The following is a 22,884-nucleotide window of genomic DNA, read 5'->3' as shown; positions in this document are numbered from 1 at the left end:
TGCACTGTAGAGGGAAGGCCTTGTATGCTTGTCCTCTGTCTTTTCTTTCTGCACTTGTTCTCCTGGGCCTCACGGATGCCTTGTCCGTCAGCAGTGCCCAGAGCTTGCTGTGCTGCTGGGAGACAGTCCTTGCTCATGAGGCCTCCCCTCAGCTGCCCCGGGCCCCCCTTTCCATCTCTGTGCACTGAAGGCCTGGACCAGATAAAAGTGTTCTGCAGTTGCTTTTAAAGCTGTGTCTCCCCTTGAGAAACACAAAACCTTAAATCTCCGCCTTCAGTCCCAACTCTGCTAGGGACAGCCATCCCTCTGTTGAACACTAACGTGGGTTCTTCCTGAGGTGGTGTAGAAGACACTGTTCAGAGGATGGCTGCTGGGAACAGTGGAGTGGCCTGGCGTCATCCTTCAGGGCCAGAGTGCCATGGCGAGGCTTGGGCCTGAACATTTCGTCTGACGGGGCCTCTCTGATTCTGACCAGGAATAAACCTCTCTTGGCCTCAGGTTCTTCTTCAGTAAAGTTGAGGTGGTGTTACAGAAAGGTTTAAGTGAGGTAATCCATATATAAACCATTTACGTCCTGGGTAGATTGGAGGTTAGATCCAGATCTGGGTCCACTCTGGTTCTCTTCAGTGTGTCCTGCTGAGGGGATGAGGGAGCGGGGCATTCGTTCACTGAACGCTTTTGAGCACTGGCTCTCCACCAGTACCTGGCCACATGTTGGAAATAGAAAGCCAGAGACACCCCTTTTCTGCAGGAGCTGTGGTATTTCGGGAAGAGCTGTGGGGGCTAAACACAGAACTCCAGGGACAAATGGTAGCCCAGGGCCCTGTGTGGGGCTCACCCTGCCTCCTGGGTGGTTCGTGTCAGAACCTCCCAATACCCAAAGTGGGCCAACAGCCTTTTTCTCTTTGGCAGAGTCTTCAAGATGAGTGTCCCTGACTACATGCAGTGTGCTGAGGACCACCAGACTCTCCTCGTGGTAGTGCAGCCTGTGGGCATCGTCTCAGAAGAGAACTTCTTCAAGATCTACAAGAGAATCTCCTCCGTGAGCCAGATCAGTGTGCGGGACTCCCAGCGGGTGCTCTACATCCGTTACAGGCATCACTACCCTCCGGAGAACAATGAGTGGGGCGACTTCCAGACCCATCGCAAAGTTGTGGGCCTCATCACCATCACAGACTGCTTCTCGGCCAAGGACTGGCCGCAGACTTTTGAGAAGTTCCACGTGCAGAAGGAGATCTATGGCTCCACACTCTACGACTCCCGGCTTTTTGTCTTTGGGCTGCAGGGAGAGATCGCCGAGCAGCCGCGTACCGATGTGGCCTTCTACCCCAACTACGAGGACTGCCAGACGGTGGAGAAGAGGATCGAGGACTTCATCGAATCGCTCTTCATCGTGCTCGAGTCCAAGCGTTTGGACAGGGCCACAGACAAGTCCGGAGATAAGATCCCCCTTCTCTGTGTCCCGTTTGAGAAAAAGGACTTCGTAGGACTGGACACAGACAGTAGGTAAGTTTACCTAGAGGCCCAGAGGCTTCGTGCTTGGGTTGCTTCCTGACAACAAGAAGAGGTAAGCAGGTGGGAGAATTTTATTGCAACAAGGGGTAGACAGGTGCAGTCCGTAGTTTTCAGACTTTTAAAAACAGGACAGCCCTTGGTTAAAGGCAGTCCTTTTAGGGTTGTCATGTGTACTTACTTCCCTGTTTGAGCTGGCCCTGCTTGTGGGACCCCTTGAGCTGCTGTCCAGTGCGGTAGCCACTTGTGGCTCTTGAGCACCAGAGAGCTGGCTGGTCTGAGCTGAGACACTGTAAGTAAAATGCATATAAGATATTAAGACTTAGTGTGGAAAAAAGAAAGAAAATACCTTGTTAATCTTTATAGTGTCAAAGTAATATTATTTTACATATGTTAGGTTAAATACTAAAATCAGTTTCAGTTCTTTACTTTTTAAGTTGTGGCAACTAGGAAACTTTATTTACATGGCTCACATTTCATTCCTGTTGCATGGCACTGCCCTAGTGCACAGTTTGAAACTTTTATTCAGTCTCATCCCTTGGATGTGTAGGTGAGGTGCTGAGCCTGGAACAGCAGCCGAACCAGGAACTAGCTTAGCTGGGAACCAAGTGGAGCCCCTGCCTCCCGGGCTGGCTGTGCACGGGTCAGGCCTTCTTCCTACCTGATAGGGACAGTGTTGGATTCCTGGCTTACAGTCAGCCAAGGAGAGCATCAGGGTGTCAGAGATGCTCCCAGGGGCTTCCCAAAGAGCTCCTTGTGCACACGACAGTGTTTATATCCTCTGTCACAGGAGGTGTTGGGCAGAGCAGAGGAAGGTCAGGCCTCACATTTCCTGAGATTAAGTCGGCCGCTGAACTTTGCACAGAGCCACAGCTGGCCCTCCCTGCTCCCTGCTCTGCCTCCCATATTGTGGCCATCGTGGCGTCCGTGCACAGAGGAGGACGGTGATGTTGTGCCTGGAGGAGGTCCCCTGTGGTGAGGGAGAGCATGGGCTTCCTGGCCTTGGACACCGTGTCCCCCCTTCCCCTCCCGTAGGATGTGGATGAGGGCCTTGTAGGTGATAACTGAGTGACCTAGTGTCGTGCTGGCAGAGTGCCCACCGCCGAGTAGGTGCTCAGCACGTTTCTTGAGTTTACCTAAGGTTCAACACTGACTTTCCATTTGTTGGTAAGTTGGAAGAGACGTCACAGAACTGAGGAAAATAGGCCGGGGCCAGCCCTGTGAGGGGGAAGCACGGAGTGGCCTCAGTCCCACTTGCCTGCACTGCTCTGCAGGGTTCGCGCTGGTTTTCGTTTCCTCAGCAGACATAGACGTGTCTATGTGGCCAAGGAAAGGGCACATTGCATCTGTGATCCAAACCTCGCCCGTTACACCTTGGGGTTGGGGTGGCGAGGCCCAGGAACCTGGGCAGCTGCAAGGGGCCCGAGCAGTGCCTCACACTAGGCCCTCTCCAGGCCAGTCTGCAGTGGGGTGGCACCCGGTGACCCTCCCTTACCACATGGGGCCAGACCGTGTGCACCTTCCCCGCACTCCCAAGCCACTCCGGCCTATGGCGTGGGCAGGAACTGGCCTGTCCTTGCTGCACAGACCATTGGGTGCGTGGCTGAAGCCTTGGAAGCGGTGGGAACCCCTCTCCAACCTCTTTGCTACATGAGGCACCAGTGACATTTTTTTGGTCATTGACTTCTTGACTTTGAGGTTGCAGACCCATCAGAGAATGCCAGCCTGTTTTTGCCGTTTGAAATCTATGCTCACAATTTGGCAGGAGTAACAAGACTGACGGGACAGTGTGCCGGCCCGTGCCGGGCGATAACACGAACGAGAGTTTATTGAGAGCTGCCGTGTGCCGGGCAGGGCTCCAGCCACCGGAAACGCAGCGGTGGATCCATCTGCCCCCTGGTCGGTCCTTTCTGTTCTCGGCCTGCTGTACACACTCAGCCAGCTTTTGAACTTGTGTGACATACTGAAGCCAGTGACTTCAGACCAAATCCGTTCTCCGGTCACCCCTGCTGGTCCATTGTTGCTTTTACTACTCTAGAGCGCTCTCACTTTTAAAACAATGGTTTGGTGCAGGAACAGAGCCCATCTCTGTCCTGCAGCTGTCCAGCCTGAAATGTGACTGTAATTCGCAGCTCACAAGGACATGGTCTAGATGAAGGCTGAGGTTTGGGTGGCGCACTGACCACGTCCGTAGGCCCTGTGGCAGATTGGCCACCGCAGGCCCCACACTTCCCCGTAACACGAGGTGCAGGCTTATTTTGCTGGAACGTTCATGTGTGCCCTGGGCCTCTTGAAAGCCCACGGGAGATTTTTGATCATGCAGTGTTGTAGCTGTCAAAGTTATTTTTGTTCTTGTGTGTTTCTAATTTTTGCTTGTTCCTCTTTTCTTTCCTTTTTTTTTTTTCTATCATACCGCCCTGTGAGTATGTTGTTGGGTCTGAAAAGGTAGGCTGTGAACACACCGCCTTTAAAGTAGCTAGATTTCCCTGTGTGCTGCCTCCTTGCTGCCTTCACCGCTTGAAAAACCCAAAACTTACTGCTGCCTAGATCCATATATTACCCCCATCATCTTTTTATTTTCTAATTTAACAAATATTTTGCTTTTTCTTTCTTGTTTTCTTTTTAAGCACGTAACCCATTGATGTTTGATATCTGTTAAAATATTTGCTTTGGGGAACTTGTTTGGTTTCTTAGTATCTGGTGACAAACGAGCCCTTATTAATCTTTTCCGTTTGGAGGACGTGAGATGCTAATTGATTTCGGCGGCTGCACAGGGATATTTTCACGGGGTCCCTTAACCTGGAAAGTCCAAGACTGCAGCGCCTTGCTTGACTCTGGCTTTGGAATGAATATAGTGGGCACGTGTTTCCTGGCTGTCGCTGTGTGATGTGCATGACGGAGCTTGCAGCCCAGCGGCCGCCAGTGCCGGGGTTCCTGGCCCAGGAGTGTGCTGGCCACAGAGGGGTGCCGTCAGAGGATGCGGCCACCAGAGGCCTTTTGCTTTCCCCTGGAGCATGCTGTTTTCTAAACCTCACTAGCAGCCGTCCTTCTTGAAAGGGCAGAGGCTGCTTTACAGTCTGTCTTTTGCCCCCTTTATGAGGGTGACTTTTCTAGGTCTTAGGGAAACATGGCCTTCTGGAGAGCTAGTTCGTTTGGAGCTTGCGGACACAAGGAGCTCTATAGTCGACCATAGTTTTCTTTCTGCTTTAGCCAGTAAGCACACAGAGACGGATGTGTGGTTCACCTTAGCGGTGGCGTGGGCACTCACCTGTGCCAGCCTTTCCTTTTACCCCATGTGGGTGAGAGGTAGCTGCTTCTTTCTGCTGGGGCTCCTGTCTGTCACCGACGGGCATGACATTAGTTTGCAGCAGTGAAATTCCAACACTTAACCCTAGAGGGAGAGCCTTTGGCTGACCGAGCTCCTCCACCCTGGCCCAGCTCCCACTTGGGAGAGGATCTGGCCAGCACTACCATGCCGGCCGGGAGGCCTTGTTCTTTCTTTACTGTTCTGGTCCGCGTGTGAACGCTTTCTTCCTTCACTTACTGTGTCTCAAGTGAGACAGGCTGGACTTTCTCAAAGATTCCCTCACATGCTAGGGTGGGGGAACAAAGCAGAGATAAGTATAGCAAGTAGAGGAAATTAGAACTTCCAGCCTGCAGAGATGCAGGGCGGGGAGGGTGTGATGGCCGGGCTGGGGCCTTTCCTGTTCTCCTGAGACCTCGGGGCCCTGTGTGCGAATAGGGTCACCTGCCTGGCTTCCTCTCTGCTCACCAGCTCACTGCTGGCAGGTGTGTCTCTTACCCGGGAGCTCTTCTAGATCTCAGACCCTTCAAAGTTCAGACTCTAGGAAAACCACAAGCCCCTTTTTCTTGGCACCCCTTTTGGGGCCTCCTGTGAGACTCAGGTTCCCTCCCTCAATGGCTGGTGCCAGGAGAGACCTCCCTCTCTTCAGGGGGCTGTGACTCAGCACATGCTCATTGGGAGTCAGCTGTGTCCTGCACTAGGTCCTGTGGAATGAAGTTGAGGTTCACTTAGGGACAGGAATGTCCAGGCTTGTCCCTGACTATGGTGTGGGTGGGCGGTGAGGAAAAGAGAAAATCAAGTAAGAAACTCAGGGTTTTGACTTGAACAACCGAATGTGTGGCTGGGGCTGTCTGGTGGGGAAGGCTGGGAGCTTCCTGCTGGGGGTCGCATTTAGAGTAAACATTGGATGTGTTTTTTAGACACCTTTTCAATGCTCAGGTGACAGTTTCAAAGAGGCAGATGGGTTAACAAGCCTGGAGCGCAGGGAAGGGGTGGACTGGAGAGAGAGGCTGGGAGGTGTTGGTATGTGGCTCGTATCTAGAATCAAGTATGCAGGTGAGCTCACTTAGGGGGGTGTAGACTGGGCCTGGAGGAGGGGCTGGAGCTGTGGCCGGTGGGCTGGGGGAAAGCCCACTGGTGGAGGTTTTGTACGTCATTCTAAGGAGCTTGGGATTTTAGAAGCTGCCATGTTTATCTTAAAAGTGCTGGTGGGCAGGGCAGCTACTAAAGGAATCTGAAGGGAATGGTGTGCTGGATCTGCATCCTGGGAAGACTGTCCTTGCCCAGGAGGGTGGAGGTGAGCCTCCTCAGGAGCTAGGGTCGCCTGGGGGTGGGGTATAGAGCCCTGCTGGTCCTTGTAGGAGGGCTCAGTGGCCTGAGGATGGGAGTCCCAGCTTTCTGGTCTGTCTTGCTCATGGAACAGAAGGCACATCGGGTAGGAATCTTCTGGGAGAGGTGTTGGGAGATTGGGAGCAGCAGCTGACATGTGGAAGGATTGTTGGATGGTTCTGGAATAGTCTTCCTCCAGAAAACTTTAGAAAATCCTCTTGAGTGCGTTGGTAGTTACTTTGGAGGAAGCAGTTCTTTTTTGATCCTTCCAAGCGTAAGGCGCTACACTGATGGATACAGAGATGGATAAGGCGGTGTGTCATGGGACTCCTACCATTAGAGGGAATAATGCCAGATTCAGGGGGGCAAGGGACTGGGGAATGGTAAGGTACCTGCTGGTGTCACGCAGCACAATGGCAGTATGCGTAGACCTGGGCACTGCTGCAGGAGGGAGGTGTGCTTGTGGATGTTGAATGGGGAGCACGCCAGGAGAGTGAGCTGGGCACTGTCCAGCTTTGGGGGAGCCCTGGCACTGCAGTTGTGCGAGCTGGCTGTAGGACTCGTGTCTCCTGTGCACAGAGTTGTGCGATTCCTCAAGTTCTATTCATTCTCTCCTATTGTTGTGTGTCAGAGGAAGGTACAGAGTCCCACAGGGTATATTACGTTACTACCAGAGTGAGATATATTCACGGTGGTTCAGTGGAACTTTTTTCCCTGTCAAGTCCAGTGGCTTGTGACATGCATGTGAGCATCCTTGGATTTGGGACTTGGGCTGTGTTTGGCTTTTTGTTTCTCCCTTCTCTCTTCTCATCTCTTTCTCCTCTTCCCAAATGCTCTCAGAGAGGTCATGGTCTTAATGGGGGGTGGGTGGACAAAACCCAGACAGTAACAGTGCAGTTGGGTTTGGGGAGCAGCCCCGCCGAGAGCTAGGAGACATTGTGAGGGTGATTTCCAGGTGACAGATGGCTCTGCATTGAGTTCTGAAGATAGGAGGAGAATCAGCCGGGTGAAGTGGCCAGGAAAGCAGCTCAGGTGGCAGGAGCCACCTGGGCAGGGGTCTGGAGGCTAGTGGAGCAGGGGCATGAGGAGACCGCCCTGTGCCATCCATGTCCCAGGCTTCAGGGGGGAGGCTGCTCCCACTGGGAGGACCCTGGAGAGGACCTGTCCTGCAGGGCTTTGGAGGAGCTTGGTTTTTAAAAAACTCACAACAGAGAGAGGCAGTGAAGGGTGTCAGTGGGGAGAGGCCTTTCGGAGAGGTGTGTCTTGGTTTTGTTCTGCGGAAAGAGGGGCTTGGGAATGGACAGGACCAGCTTCATCCCTTTGAGACCCATCCATTTATTTGTTTATTCATCATACATGCCGTTGAGTGTCCAGGGGAGAGGGATGGATGCAGAAGAGTAAGCAGAATGTACTTGCCTTTTGGTGCTTACAAATGTCAGAAGCTGGGGATCCCTGGGTGGTGCAGCAGTTTGGCGCCTGCCTTTGGCCCAGGGCACGATCCTGGAGACCCGGGATCGAATCCCACATCGGGCTCCCGGTGCATGGAGCCTGCTTCTCCCTCTGCCTGTGTGTCTCTGGCTCTCTCTCTCTCAGTCTGTGTCTCTCATGAATAAATAAATAAAATCTTAAAAAAAAAAAAGAGAGAATGTTCTAGGAACTCAGCAGGGATATCTGACCCAAAGTGCAGAAGCAGGAGGCAGGGAAGCTTTCTTGAGAAGCTGACAGTGGAAATGAGCCCCGAGGAGAGTGTGGAGGAGAGTGTGAAGGAGAGTGTGAAGCAGCGAGGCAGGAGGGCAGGGTGGGGGGTGGGGGAGCCTGGGGTTGGAGGCAGGTAGTGTGAGGCTGTAGAGTGGAGCGGCAGTGGGAGGGGGGCTAGAACTGTGCTGGGGAGCCTTGGGGGGGGTTTGAAGTGGGGGAGTGACCTAAGCAGATTTATGGTCTGGGAAGCCCTGGGGGGGTGTGTATGAGGTAGCAGGGATGTGGCCGGGCAGGGGGTATGGAGTGAAAGTACCTAGCGGGAGAGGGCTGAAGGTGTTGGGTGGGGATGGCAGGGCAGGATAGGTGTGGTGTCTTCCTACAGGGAGGGCTTGTTGGGGGGCCATCCTCACACTGCCTCGGGCGTTTCCTCTTCTCTGTTTCCCCATCTTACGTGATGATCTTAGTTCACCCAGTACTGGGAACAGAAGCACTGAATTCCAGGGCAGCAAGAGTGTTTATAGAGCTCATTAGAGTCAGATCTGGAAAGATTGAACTTTGTATTGAGGTCTGTCAGTAGCATTCATTCAGCTAGAAACTTGACGTCTTTTGGATTTCCATTGGGGTTTTTATTCTTTTTTTTTTTTTTAAGATTTTATTTATTTATTAGAGACACACAGCAAGAGAGAGAGAGAGAGAGAGAGAGAGGCAGAGACACAGGCAGAGGGAGAATGACGCGGGACTCGATTCCAGGTCTCTAGGATCACGCCCTGGGCCGAAGACAGTGCTAAACCGCTGAGCCACCGGGGCTGCCCAGGGGTTTTTATTCTTGATGTGATTGCTTTCTCAGTGAGAGAAAATTTAATACAGCGGCTACTTTTCTTGAAAACTAAACAAAACAAAACAACTTATCTTTTAAGAAATTTAATATTCAAAAGAATAGGAATATTTAAAAATGATAAAGGAGGATTGTGATGCGGTATCTTTGGTTTCTGAGTTGATCGAGAGAAGCCTTGGCATTATTTAATCGCATACCCTCGCCAACATTTAGGGAGCTGCTGGTGATGGCCCAGGCCCCAGCCCTCAAGACATGATTGGAGCTGGCTCTGAAGGAGTGAAGATAAAGGTCTTGTATGCAGAAGCCAAGTGGCTGGCTTATGATATGCAGCATAGCTCTCTTTATAAAATAATAATAGGTTCGAAGTTAAGAAAGTAGAAGATAATTGATTTTCTAAAAAGCTGGAACATAAACTTTCTTGTGCCGATGTTACAGTTGGAAAATTCGCGAAGGAGAATCCTACTCCAACATTGTCTAAGTGAAATGCATGGTGGAAGTCACATGGACCTATTATCTCTAGAAAATAACTTGGCAGGTGTTTGTGAAGTCGGGACCATTCCAGCTCCTTCACTGGCGATGATAGTTGCTGCCTTTCAGTCACAGAGCCTAAAATTGCCTTCGTAGCACTTTTTTTGTAGTGAGAGGGTTGACTAGTGCTTAGCTAGTTTGCTTTGGGGGTAGAAGCTGTGCATTAGCAATGACACATTTCCATGCGTTGTATTTTTTAGACATTACAAGAAGCGGTGCCAAGGGCGCATGCGCAAGCATGTGGGGGATTTGTGCCTCCAGGCCGGGATGCTGCAGGACTCCTTGGTACATTACCACATGTCCGTGGAACTTCTCCGCTCGGTGAATGACTTTTTGTGGCTTGGAGGTAAGATCATCTCATGAAGATGTCAGATATGTCATTATAGCAACTGTTACTTAAAATAAGAGAAAGCATAGAAAAATAGTTCTGAAAATGAAAGGTGAGGGAGGAGAAGCAATTGGCCATCTGGTTGCTGTGGGGGGTCCTCTGGGGTAACGCTCCCTCCTTGTCTGCTGCCGCGTCCCCACCTGCCTGCATGCACTTTCCTTGACAATATGCTCCTTTCCTTGTTCCTCTGTTTTTTTTTTTTTAAAGATTTTATTTATTTAATCATGAGAGAGAGAGAGGAGAGAGAGGGAGAGAGGCAGAGACACAGGCAGAGGGAGAAGTGGGCTCCATGCAGGGAGCCTGACGTGGGACTCGATCCTGGGACTCCAGGATCACGCCCTGGGCTGAAGGTGGCGCTAAACCCATGAGCCACGGTTGGCTGCCCTTGGGTTTGTTTTTAAGCACGTCTTGCCCTCTGCTTAGAATGCCATCTCCAACCTAGTCACCTCTTGCTCTCATTCTTCAAAGCCTCGTTTGTACATTAGCTGGTGGATGGATCAACCACACATGGTATATCCATTCAGTGGCATGTTATTAAGATGCGAAAATTCGGAAGGTGACAGCACTGGGAGTGTAGTTAGGAATATTGTAATACTGTTGTGTGGTGACAGATGGCGACTACACTTGTGGTCGGCACTGAGTCACGTAGGGAACAGCCGAATCAGTGTGTTGTACGCATATTGTACACTGTACTTCAGTAAATGAAAGATACGGATGTGAGGGAAGCATGGGTGCCCCTCCAGCATGGGCGAGCCTTGATAACACCATTTGAAGTCTTGAGGAGACAGACACAAAGGGCCACCTCTCATCTGGAATGTCCCGACGAGGCAGGGTACCGATGACCGGCTGCCGGGGGCTGGGTAGAAGGGCATGTGAGTGCTGGTAGCTATGGAGTTTCTTTCTGGGGTGATGAAAACAATCTGGAATTAGACGGTGGTGATGGTTACACACCTGTGAGTCGGACACTCTTCAGTGGGTGAGGGTTATGGTATGTGACTCACTTTTCAATTTAAAAAACTAAAAAACGAATTAAAAACCTACTTCAAAGGATGACCTTTTCTTACCCCTGCAGGCGGTGGGTGCCTGTGGTGTCTTGTACAGAGCCCTGCCTGTTATGGAGCTTGCCCTTTGTGCTGGAATTGTGTGTTTACATGTGTTTTCCCTTCAGGGACCGTCTCCTGGGGGTGAAGCGGGAGGTATGGTCGGTGTGTCCATAATCCAGCTTATTGTACATGTCCCAGAAATGCCTGTTAAATAAATGTGTGAGTAAGGAGTGAAATAGCGTTCGTTCCTCGAAAGGTTATTTGGGGGACCTGTCAGGTACTTATACATACAAGTCAGAATGAAGTAATGACGTCTGTTCTTTAACAGAAGTTTAGCAACGTGCTATAGGACACGTTAAATACAAGAAATTCTTAAAATGGACTCACATTTCAGGGACGCCTGGGTGGCTCAGCGATTGAGTCTGAGTCTGCTTTTGGCTCAGGGTGTGATCCTGGAGTCCTGGAGTCCCGGGATTGGGATTGAGTCCCACATCGGGCTCCCTGCAGGGAGCCTGCTTCTCCCTCTGCCTCTCTCTCTAGTGAATAAATAAATAAAATCTTAAAGACAAATGGACTCACATTTCAGAATTAGGTTTCTTAAAGAGGCTGAAGATTGATTGGTGGAATATATCTGTACCCCAGTGAGCTGTAACATTAGGGCCCCTGCAGCAGGCACTTACCCGAAAAGAATGGTTCCCACTTGCGTGGGGGGCCCACAGAATCATTAGCTGGGTTGGTAGGGTTCCTGAGGAAGGGGGTGTGCAGCTGGCCCGTGCTATGTGCTGTTTGCGCTTCCTCCTGCAGCCTCTCATGAACCTGTAGTGCACTTTCCCACGGGCGCCGTGACCCGTGGCATCGTAACAGATTGAATGCAAAGCAGACAGGAGCATCAGGCTCACTCGTATTGCCAGACGCCAGACGTAACAGACATTTGTAAAAATGTAAACCAGGGCCTCTCTTCCAGCATATAGTTTTGTTTTAGAAAATAGCGTTCATAAAAATTTAACACGTGATGGGCTTATTGTTATTTTAAAAGAAATGATACACACATTTACATCTTCTTTTTTTTTAGTTTTATTTTCAAATATGGTAAATATCTGTGGATTGTACCTACACAAACAAAAGTTCTTTGTGATCATTGGTGGTTTTTCAGTGTTGAGGGGTGCTTAGACCAACATGTATGAGGATCGCTGCCGTAATAGGGGCGAACACTGTAGCCTAACGTCTAAGGCCTGTGGCACAGCCTGAGATTCTTAGGCTGCAACTGCCCACCATAGAACAAAATGTACTCTAGGCAAATGTGGTTGCCTTGGGCGAGGAGACAGGCTTACAGGTGTTTGCTCCAAGGGAATCAAATGCATATAGGGTGTGTGATGTGACAGGGTATTGTGGACCCGCTTTGCTGGTCTGATTTTTGAGTATTTTTAATCCAGGGCATTTTTTGCCACCCAGCTCTGTAGCATTAGAGCCTGGCACAGAGCCTGCCACGTGGTGTGTGCTAAACCCTTGGTTAAAAAGACAAGGAGGCTGGCACATGTCACGTGTGTATCCAGCTTCTCAGTGAGGCCTTGTGTTTCCTGAGAGTGTTCTGTGTGGCCAGCTTGGGCATGCTCACAGGAAAGGTCATGGGTGGCATGTTCCTGTTTGTAGCAAAATCAGTGATCTGTAGGTTCAAATTTTTTTGGGGGTCGGGGAGGAAATTGGCATTTCTACATAATCAGACTGTTCAGATCATTCTTAGCCAATGTAGTTTGAGCTCATGATAGGCCACTGACTTTACTGATTGTGCTTTTTCCCCTACCCAGCTGCTCTTGAAGGGTTGTGTTCGGCTTCTGTCATCTATCACTACCCTGGTGGAACTGGGGGTGAGACGGGAGCTCGAAGGTTCCAGGGCAGCTCACTGCCTGCTGAAGCAGCCAACAGACACCGACCAGGTAAGCTCTGGACTTTCCTCCCATCTGCACTCATTTATGGAGGTGATAAATTTTTACATTTCCCTCTGAGTTAAACCTGACTAATGTTTAAATAAAATATAAAATATATTGAGTCAGAAATCTTGCATGAGACATTTTCTTCTGATTTTGTTGGATATTGATCTTATGGAATCTTACTATGAACGGATTGCAATGATTGGTTGATTTCCTTTTTTTTTTTTGATTGGTTGATTTCTGAAACACTTGAATAAAGTTTCTTGGTAGACTGACCTTGAGGTTCTGTGTCTGCATCTTTTTCTAAATTTTTGTGTATTTAGGGAAGCCAGCTTGAGATGTCAACTTTAACAGCTAAGTCAGAGCCTGGGCTGTTCCTTAATTTCCGGTTTGATGAAGTTCTCTTAATAAGTTAAGTTTGAGTTGCTTATGTTTGTCAGCACCAATGAAGAGTAAAAAATCTTTTTTGGAGGAGCAGACTCACAAGTGCTTGTTGAATGAACTTGACCCTTCTGACCCGTAATGAATGAATGATGGCCTCCGTCATGAAGATAAGAACAAAGAATAAGGAGGTCAAGGCTTTACACACAATTGCTAGGTGTGTTTTGATTGAGGAGACGTTTTGCACCTTTTCCCCCAAAGAGAAAGCCCGTGGTAGTTAATGTGTGTTGGATAGGGAAGTGGCTTGAATGTGTTGCTCCCTGAGCTATACCTGTTCCCATGACCAGCAGAGAATACAGACATACCTTTTAGGAGCTGGTTTACTGTGGCTGCGCAGCCGGAGTCCGCGTGCACCATTTGTAGCACTGCTTAGGCGGATCTGTCATGGTTCTGGAAGACGTTTTATCCTTCTGCAGCACAGCGTCCTTGATGATTTCTGTGGTCCCCCAGTTATGTGAAGGGAAGGTAGAGCAAGGAAGGGATGTAGAGTCTGAGGCTGGGCGTGCCTCCTTCTCCTGTACTTGGACACTGACTGCACGCTGACTGGCGCAGGCTGTGCCACCGCTGGGCCTCCTCCTGGCTGTGGTCCTGCTGGCCCTGCTGTGGGGGCTCCACCTCCTTCCCCAACTCGGCTTTACTTCCTCCTGAGAAGACCTGCTCCCGTGCTCTCTGGGAGTGCCTTTTGTTGGAGGTGGCTGTTTCCCCTGTGATTTGAAGAGTTATAATGTGTTGAGACTGTTCTACTGATGTGATTAGTGAGACTCTAGACACTTCTTAGAGAAATGTTTCCTTTTTCCTCTTTGCTGAATGTAGGCAAAGAAAAGGTTTAAACTTTTTTTGAAAAACTGCTTTGTCTGCTCTAGAGAAATGTCTTTATTTAGCTTCGCAGAGTGTAAAAAGCCCAGGCTCTCCTGCCTTTGGAGACAGCCTATGGGAACGTGGTGCTGTGAAGCCCAGGCGAGGGCCAACAGAGCACGCTGGCCCCACTTTCCTGCCCTCCATGCAGAGAAGGGTCCAGGTCTGTCACCGTGCTTGGTATCGTGTGTTGTTTTATCCTGGGTGGTGACTTCAGGATTGTCTGTTTGCAGCCCCTTCGTCTTACCACAGGGGTGTATGGCATGTGCTCTCGGAGGTGAAGACCAGACAAGCTGATTCTCCCTTGAGTGCCTTTCTCAGCAGTATAAATGCAGATGTCATTTACTGTTAATGTGACCTGCAGTGTTTAATCTCTGGTGCCTCAGTTTCTCTATGTCTAAAACGGGGAAAATAGTGAGAGCACTTCCCTTCTAGGGTTCCTGTGAAGGTGTGTGAGATGACACATAGAGGACTGGATAACTGTTAGCGGCCATGTCACCATAGTGTTAGTGTGGAGTGCTAGGTAGCTTTAAGACTTGGTGATCTGAATTCGCAAGTTTGGTTAGAGGACCCTTGACAGCTCAGACCCTGGCTATGTGGTTTTCCAGCACATGTCCTCTGAGAAAAGGACATTGTTTGCCTTCCTAACACTGAGTTATCGTAGTTTCAAAAGAATTCTGTAGTCCCCTGCTCTTTTGCTTTTGTTCTCCTTTTGATTTATTTATTTATTTATTTATCTATCTAATTAATTGATTAATTAATTTATTTTAAAGATTTTATTTATTTATTCATGAGAGACACGGGGAGAGAGAGAGAGAGGCAGAGACACAGGCAGAGGGAGAAGCAGGCTTCACCTAGGGAGCCTGACATGGGACTCGATCCCGGGACTCCAGGATCACGCCCTAGGCCAAAGGCAGATGCTTAACCGCTGAGCCACCCAGGGATCCCCTCCTTTTGTTTTATTTTTTAAACTTTCTTAGTATTAAAAAATTAGAGGCCACAAATTCTTTTTTTTTCCTGGAGATTTGCAATGAACCTGTAAGTCTATAATTAACGGACAAAACTTGGTTTATTAAAAAACATCGATAGGATATTCTGCAGGCAATCTGAAAAGAAATGCTTTTTGACCTGTAGATGTTTCTTCTTTGTGGTTACTTCTACTCTTTTGTCTGTTTTAGCTTATTAATTATCACCATCATTAGCATTATCATGATAGCCATGAAATTATTGAGCACCTGCATAGCCAATGGCTGTGCTCCTTCTCTCCTTGCATCCTACCCCTGGGCAGGTGTGGGAGGGTGCATCAGTGTTACTTTTGTGCAGGTGGAGAATTGAGGCTGAAAGAGATGGGTCCCTGGCCCCCTCTCATGCAGCTGGTGGGGGCCGACTCAGGTCTGGGGCCCAGGCTGGTTTGACTGTGTGGCATGTGCTCTGTTATTGCAATAACTGGCCTCCCTCTGATTGGTTTTCTGAACATTGGTGAGTTAATCAATCCCAGACTTTAGGGATCTCAGCCTCATGTGACCTTAAAAGAAGAGATGTCAGTGAGACTATGAGCTGGAGGGCCATAGATTGAAATTGTATGCTCTCACAGTTGATTTAGTCTCAGCCAACAGCATAGAAGTTAGTATTTTAGTTTTAACTCTGTAAGCACTAAAAATGAAACATTAAAATGATGACAGTGCAAAAGAGAAGTGGGCTTTGAAAATCCAGCGGTTGCTAATGATTTAGTACTTGTTTTTCTCTGGTGATGCTTGTTGGGAGAGAAAGTTATAAAGACCGAATTGGTTTTATGTAGTCATGAGTATGAAAGAAAAGATTAAGTTAGTGAATGTTGAGAGAAAGTAACAATCTAGACTCCTTTCTTTCCAATGATGATTATGTAGGTTTTATGGGACTTGGGACTTGTCAGACTTGCTTTTTATGGCCCAAGTATATTTCCTCTCATTTGTGGAATTTGAATAATGTTGCTTAATTTATGTGATTGTGAGAATTTGCCACCTTGTCTACAGAGCACCTAGGAGGTGCTCAGGAAACATTTGCTGTCACAAATACCATAGATTATTTAGAAGTATCAGCTTTGTATACTGAACAGAGTGGTTTGTTTCTGATGCATGTTCAGTATGTTTATGCATATCATATAATATGAATATGATTTAAAGTGATATGGATACGGTGACATTCTTCAGTGCAGTATGAAGTTTTGATGAGATTGGTGTCATTCTAGTAAGATGGGGAACAGCCAAATTGCCTTGAGCTAGATAACTTGATTTTTTTGTACAGATGTATATTTTTACAATTCGGAATTCATATCACCATGTAATCATCCACTAAAAGTAACCTTTAAATTACTAGGAATTTGGTCATAGCCAATATATTACAAAAAACTGATGTTGAGCTGTTTTCAGGGAATAAACTTATCTCTTTTGTGAGTGAAGAAAATTTTGCTTTTTTTCTGTACTCTTAATAGGTTAAAAAAGTCAAAATGTTGATTTGACATTGTTACTTTTTTTTTTTTAAGACTTTATTTATTCATGAGAGACAGAGAGAGAGGCAGAGACACATGCAGAGGGAGAAGCAGACTCCCTGTAGGGAAGCCCAGTGCTGGACTTGATCCCAGGACCCCAGGATCACACCCTGAGCCAAAGGCAGATGCTCAGTCACTGAGCTACCCAGGCATCCTAACATTGTCACTTTTTAAAAATAGAATAAAAGAGGGGAACTCATGCTGTTTTACTATGTAAATAAACATTTTTGTATTTCAACACAGTTGTATGATTTATACTTACTGGCTCTTTCGGAAGTATTTTGCAGGACACCTAGACTACCTACTATTAGAAAAACACAGATGTGACTTTTATGCATACAGGCTCATAGAACTCTGCTAGGTTTTGGTATAGTGCAAGATGCCAGGACTCGGAGTAGGCTTTGCTACTGAGGGTGGAAGGACGATTCCCTGGGTCTCAGTCTCCCTGAGAATGAAGAGGTTGGACCAGACACCCAAGATCCCTTCTCATTAGGGTTCGTTTCCATGAGCCTATGTCTTGTTTAAGATTCCACATTAAGTGCTGAATACCATCCCTTTCCTACAGCAGAATTTTGTATGTGCTAGCTCAGCTTTTAGTAAGGTCTCCGAGCATCCTATTTTTATAAACCTTACTGATCTTTTCTTAGCATGCAGGCAATTTTTGTTGCACCTTTTCCAGCAACTTGGAAAGATTTTCTGTGGCCATAGGTGGCGCTGTTGTACCTTCGAAAAGTCTTAATTTTCCTGTTTGTGGAAGACTTAACCAGTGTTCCTTTAATTTGTTTTTTTTTGTTTGTTTTGTTTTGTTTAATGCTTCAGAATAGTACACTGTCCATTATGTCTTGGTGTTCCAGTTATATCTTATTTTTCTTCTGTGATCTCAGTGTGAAAATTTCAGGTGTGCTGCGTGAACAATGATGAAATTGGACTTTTCTTCCAATATAATAAACCAGTCAGCCATGATTTCATAAAAGAGTAGAAACAGTCTCTGGAGTGCCTTGAGTCTGAAGAACTGTGAGTTCCCTGATCGCTCATCAGTGAGGAGGTGATTTGGTTGCAGGGACCAAGCCTCATGTTTTATTTTATTTTATTTTTTTATTTTAAAGATCTTATTTATTTATTCTAGACACACACACACACACACACAGAGGCAGAGACACAGGCAGAGGGAGAAGCAGGCTCCATGCAGGGAGCCCAACATGGGACTCAATCCCGGGTCTCCAGGATCATACTCCGGGCTGCAGGCTGCGCCAAACCGCTACACCACCGGGGCTGCCCAAGCCTCATGTTTTGACTTGGGTATAAGTGTGCACGCTGCCATTTAGCCGTGTGAACTTGAGTCAATACTTCCTGAGTTTTCTCCTCATCTGAAAAACAAGGGTGCTCATGTCTGCTTTGGAGAATTGTGAGGATCAGAGAGAAATTATGTAAAGTGTTTAGCACAGTGGTTATCTCATAAAAGAGCTCATGAACTTCAGCTATTATTCTGCACAGAGCCATCATTTTATAGTCTTTGGGGATTACTAAGGGTTTAAAATATGAAATGATGGTTTTATGAAGAAAGATGCAGTTAAGAAATGAGTGAGCTATTTGAGGAGGGTCAGCAGTTCCTGCACTCATGCTTTCGCAGCAGCACAGAGATAGGGCCGTTATGTGGTCACCCAGACCTGTCTGAAGTCACAGAACTTTTTGTCCATTAGCCTATGTTAGGGCTAAAGGGGGCCCAATCATCGCACTCCTATTTTCTCCACCAGCCAACTGGGAGATGAGATGGAAGAGGAGGCAGGTGGAGACAAATGGCCCCTTTATTACTGATAAAGCCCCATTCTCCATGAACTTTAGGGACGCAGGAAAATGGGCAAGTCATACTGTATTCAGAGCTGGAGAGACTCGCTCATCCCAGGGGGCTCTGGGCTGCAGCAGGCCTTCCCAGGAGAGGACCTGCCCCTGTCTTCAGGGTGTAGGAAGCCAAGCACCCTGCAGTGGGCCAGCACCCAGGGAAAGAGAAGGGTTTTCCATATGCAGCTCACCTCCCAAACATCCTGAAGTTGGAAATCATGCCACTTGAGTGAGGAGGACAATCGGGGCACACAGTCAGGAGTGTTTTGGGGAGAGCCCTCCTCATGGAAACCAGAGGAGTGGGGAGGAAGGGGCCCCTTCCCCCTACTTTCCACAAGTTATGGGGTGGAGCAGTAGGGTGCTCCCCAAGAACTTGTAAATGGGAAAACAAGGAAGTAGGAAAGATGATTAGAAGAGAGGTTTGTGAAATCACCTTAATAGTTACCATTTGTTTAGCACTTAGAACGTGCTACACACAATTCTCAGCACTTTACACAAACCGGTGTAATCCTTTCATTCTCACAGCAACCCAGCAGGATAGCCTTGATTATTGTCCCTATTTTGCAGATGTGGAAATTGAGGCACAGCGTAAGCAACCTGACCAAGCTCACAGAGTTAGCAGGTGTCAGAGCAGGGGTCTAAACCCTGGCAGTGTGGCTTGGCTCCCAGAGATTGGCTTCAAGCGATTGGGGGTGTCATCCTGTCTGTAGACCCACGAGGGTCATCTATCCATGAGTCAGGGCTCAGCCAGCCTAGAAAAGGTGGCAGAGGGAGAGTTACATGGGAGTTGACCGTTTTGTCTTGGCTCCTGTCTGTGAGAGGCACCATGATCAGCCTTGATCGCTCATCTACGCAGCAGGTCTGTCTCTAACAGAAATGTCGTCCCAGGTAACCTAGGAAAACCCCTTCCAGCTCTGCTGTGTGCGTGCTCACTGCATAACCTCCTGCCTGAGATTGGGCCTTTGAGGAGAAATTTTTGTGCTGATTTTTGAACTATGATATTTTGGTCTGACTGATAATTATGCCTTCTATTACATTGATAAGTTCAACTTCCACTTTTCTTATATTATTAGTCTTCTGGTATTGGTTAATGTGAAAATCAGTCCATTGGAGCCTGGTGATGCCGATAATCAAATTTCCGAGCACGTCAAGGTACTTCACCCCTTAGAGACCTGGCTGGAGGACACCCTTTCTGCCACTGTGTGATTTCTTCAGACAGCACCCATTATTTCCCCACCCCTCACACACCTAAGACAAGAGGCCTCCTGAGTAGGCCAGATAACGGACAGCAAAGTACATGTGCTCCTCTTCCCAATCAGAAACTATTAAGTGCCTAGAAATGAGCTAATAAAAGGCTGCCAGGAAGTCTAATTAGATGTTAAAGTCCATTTGGTAAAAAGCTGTCCATTTTTGGCAGCTGAGCTTTTCCTTTGCTGTTTGAAAAAACTATCTAGGCCATGTGGCTTACCGACTCCTATTGGATTAGATGAAGGGAATTTAAAAGGCAGAAGAGGGTTGTTTCAGGCAGTCCGTCCACACCAGTGAGAAGTGATAGTCGGCTGCCTGTGTGAGACACGAGACGAAGATTTTTACACATTGAATAAGAGAACTTTAAAAGCTCTGCAATCGGAGTGCACTTGGTATGGGGCCCAGTTCATCACTAGATGTGCTGAGAGGTCAAATAATTGATGATGATGATAATGACTCTGAGCAGAGGCAGAAAAAAGCTCCAGTCACATTCCTTATTTCACAGATGTGGCACTGTGTAGTATATTTGACCAGGTTTTTCACTGAACAGAAAGTTTCTAGGGTTATCTGGAAACCCCAAATTCTCCAAGGGTCCACACAGCTGAATGTCCCCTCGGGGCAGATCTATCCACTCTGTCACAGGGCATGGCAGCATGGGCAGTGTAATGGTGGGATGTTCCTGGCTCCTCTGACTGGTCTCATCAGTGGTGCGGCTTAATCATCCCTGTCTACGCAGGGCTGCTCTGAGGATCACACGCAGTGGCTCTCAAGCATTCTGCTTGGTGTGTAGTTGGTATTCAATAGAAAGCACCTGTTTGTTTATTATACTCACAGCTTCTATGTTACAGTGATTTTTATTTGTCTGCCTTTAAATATAGACATTGCAATGCAGAAAATAGCTCATAATAGGATTATGGGACTTATTCTCTATATAAATATGCTATTTCAATAAGAATGCCTGTCATTGGGACATACCTTTTTGAATCTTGCTAACATGCTTAAAAATGATCCTAACTAATAATAAACACAAGTCTTGGAACCAGTACTTTTTAAGGTGTGTTTTGCCATCATGGGAAATTACGCTCTACAGAGAAGGCTAATTGGATCTCATTGATATTTGGGCCATTTAGCAGATGATTGAGGTTTTCAAAGCTTCTTGATAATAATGAATTTAACTGTTTTGTACCTTCTAAAAGTTGGAAATCCTTAGTTTGTGAAGCATCCAGTAATTCAGTGAGTGTGTTAGTGTGAGATTTCAGGAGAGTGGAGCTAAATTCCGTATGACCTGCCAGTAACTTTGCCCTCATTCCAAGCTGTGGGCATATATTTGCACAAACAAATTACTATTCCTTTGTCATTTGGCTTAGCTGTGGGAATAAGCAATTCTCATACTTGATTAAGGAGAGTGGAGGAACATGCGCTTGGAGGGTGGGAGGGCAGGAGTCAAGAGGCCCTCCACAGTTTGTTTAGAGTACTAGTAATGGCAGCTGTTCTTTCGTTCCTTCTAAAGCAAAAAGGCACTGAACATGTGACATACTGTCACTCAGAATTGCATTTCTGATCAGATACAAGTGCCTCAGACTTTGCAAGGCGATGTGAATCATGAAATGTGATTAGTAGTTGTCTTTGAAAGAAGTTTTGTTTTTCAAATAAAAGACCATAATCTGTTCTTTCTTCCAGGGGCACAAGAAGTTCTCATTGATCCAGGTACATGATCTATGTGCTTAGTTTCTTTTGGTTCCTTTTTTTTAAGTGCTTGTTTCATGGTGGTGTGAATGAATGGTTAAAATTTCTGGATTGTGATCTTTGGAACATTCTGATTTAAGTAACTTTAAATCAGAACTGTTAAAAACCTGATTATTGTTTAGTCCTTGTTTGATGGGGCACCCTATTGATTTATGTTGTCTGTTGAAGAGGGAAATTCTTCTTCCAGCATGGTTAAGTGAATGATTTGCAATGATTTAAAATTCTTTGAATGCATTGAGCATGCTTGTCCAGTTAATTTTGAATTTGTTCATAGTAATGACCTCTCTGATTTTGTGGTTTATGCCCTCTCAATATGAATTTGAATTCTTTACTGTATTTTGTATATGTGTTCTTAACAGAAAGGAATTTTGTATGTTTTCCAGAGGTGGGTTTTCCTTTCTTAATTTCTGTAATTAATATAGCAAAATCTCTTTTGTTGCAGTGCCTAATTATTTCATAATGAGCTCTGTTATTTTCTGGGTTAATTAGAATCAATGAAAAAAGGTAAATAAAAAGAAATGAAAACCTTTCTTCTTTTGAAGAATAGAAATCAGATAGTCACATTAATAAATGCTTTGTGACCAGTGCATTTACTTTCATCTCATCATGTATCTCCATTCTTAAATGAAATTGCTTCAGGTTTGCAGTTTTTTCTTCTAACATCTGTGTCAAATTCTTCCTCTAAACTGATGTTTTGTGATAGTTCGTTCCTTCCTTTTCTTTTCTTCCTTTCTTTTGATTTTCCCCCTTAGTTTATTGAGATATAATTGACATACAGTGGTGCTATTTTCCTATTAGGGTTTATGGAATGTATAGAGGAAAGAAAACAGATGGCTTTGTTTTATTTTCAGGAGACTTGAATTGGTGATGAGAAAATAATTTGGGGATGGGCTGAAGAACTGAAGGACACCCCCTTCCCCCAGCTGAAAGAGATGAACAATTAAGTCGATGTTGGAAGCATTGGTATTTGGCCAATAGAAGTTGCTGAGCCCAATCTGACTAGTTATGCCTGATGGAAAGTACTGAATTTTAGTGTGGTGACCACTACTTGCAGGAGAATTAGATGTTTACACCAAGTAGAAGTAGCTTTGGGCTATCAGAAAATCAGTCGTTTGTTGAGATAAAAAAAATGCATCTTTTTTATTTCTGAAACTTTTCAAAATAAGGTTGAATGGAGATGAAACTGAGTTTAGAGTACTGGGCGTGGTCTGCGGGCTTTGTTTTATGGGGATGTGTGGGGATCCTGCTGTATAGGTTGAAGCTGGCAGGAAAGGACCCGGAAACCAGCATTGAGTGTCTAAGGGCATCTTCTGTAGCTGTTCCAAATTAAAAAAACATGGACTTGATCTTTGTTCTCGAGGGAGAGCAAGTAGAACATTGAGGTTCTGTTCTCCCTGTACCTTCTAGTTCCTGCCACTTGTGCCTTCTGGCCTCTGCTCATGGGAGCTTTGGTGCCAGGGCTGACTACAGCCTCTTCCTCACTTACAAAGGTCTGATCTTTCAGGTCTTGGTCTTGAGGGAGTTCAGAGCAAGTCTCCCCAAACTGTGCCTCTTTGACATGTGGACTCTTTTGAGCTGAAGACAACTGAAACTCTGTAGGATCAAGAGAAACTTTTGTCCCTCTCTTAGTGACCTAGAAGAATCTCAGTTTGGTATCTTTCCC

The 22,884-nt window shown here is 46.8% G+C and overlaps 1 protein-coding gene across 1 annotated transcript in view; it reads left to right on the top strand.

Annotated features, from left to right (window-relative positions):
• Positions 1 to 22,884, top strand: part of TRAPPC9 (trafficking protein particle complex subunit 9) — a 544,505-nt gene that overhangs the window by 7,212 nt on the left and 514,409 nt on the right. Inside the window, exons 2-5 of the mRNA XM_072774632.1 lie at positions 913 to 1,506; positions 9,407 to 9,552; positions 12,443 to 12,571; positions 21,156 to 21,182. Coding sequence (XP_072630733.1) covers positions 923 to 1,506; positions 9,407 to 9,552; positions 12,443 to 12,571; positions 21,156 to 21,182 — 886 coding nt within the window. The 5' untranslated portion in view covers positions 913 to 922. The remainder of the gene's footprint in view (positions 1 to 912; positions 1,507 to 9,406; positions 9,553 to 12,442; positions 12,572 to 21,155; positions 21,183 to 22,884) is intronic.

The sequence above is a fragment of the Canis lupus genome, chromosome 14, assembly GCF_048164855.1.
Source record: "Canis lupus baileyi chromosome 14, mCanLup2.hap1, whole genome shotgun sequence".
Classification (NCBI taxonomy): domain Eukaryota; kingdom Metazoa; phylum Chordata; class Mammalia; order Carnivora; family Canidae; genus Canis; species Canis lupus.
The sequence above is the reverse complement of the archived record's forward strand: the minus strand, read 5'-3'. Positions and strand labels throughout refer to the sequence as shown.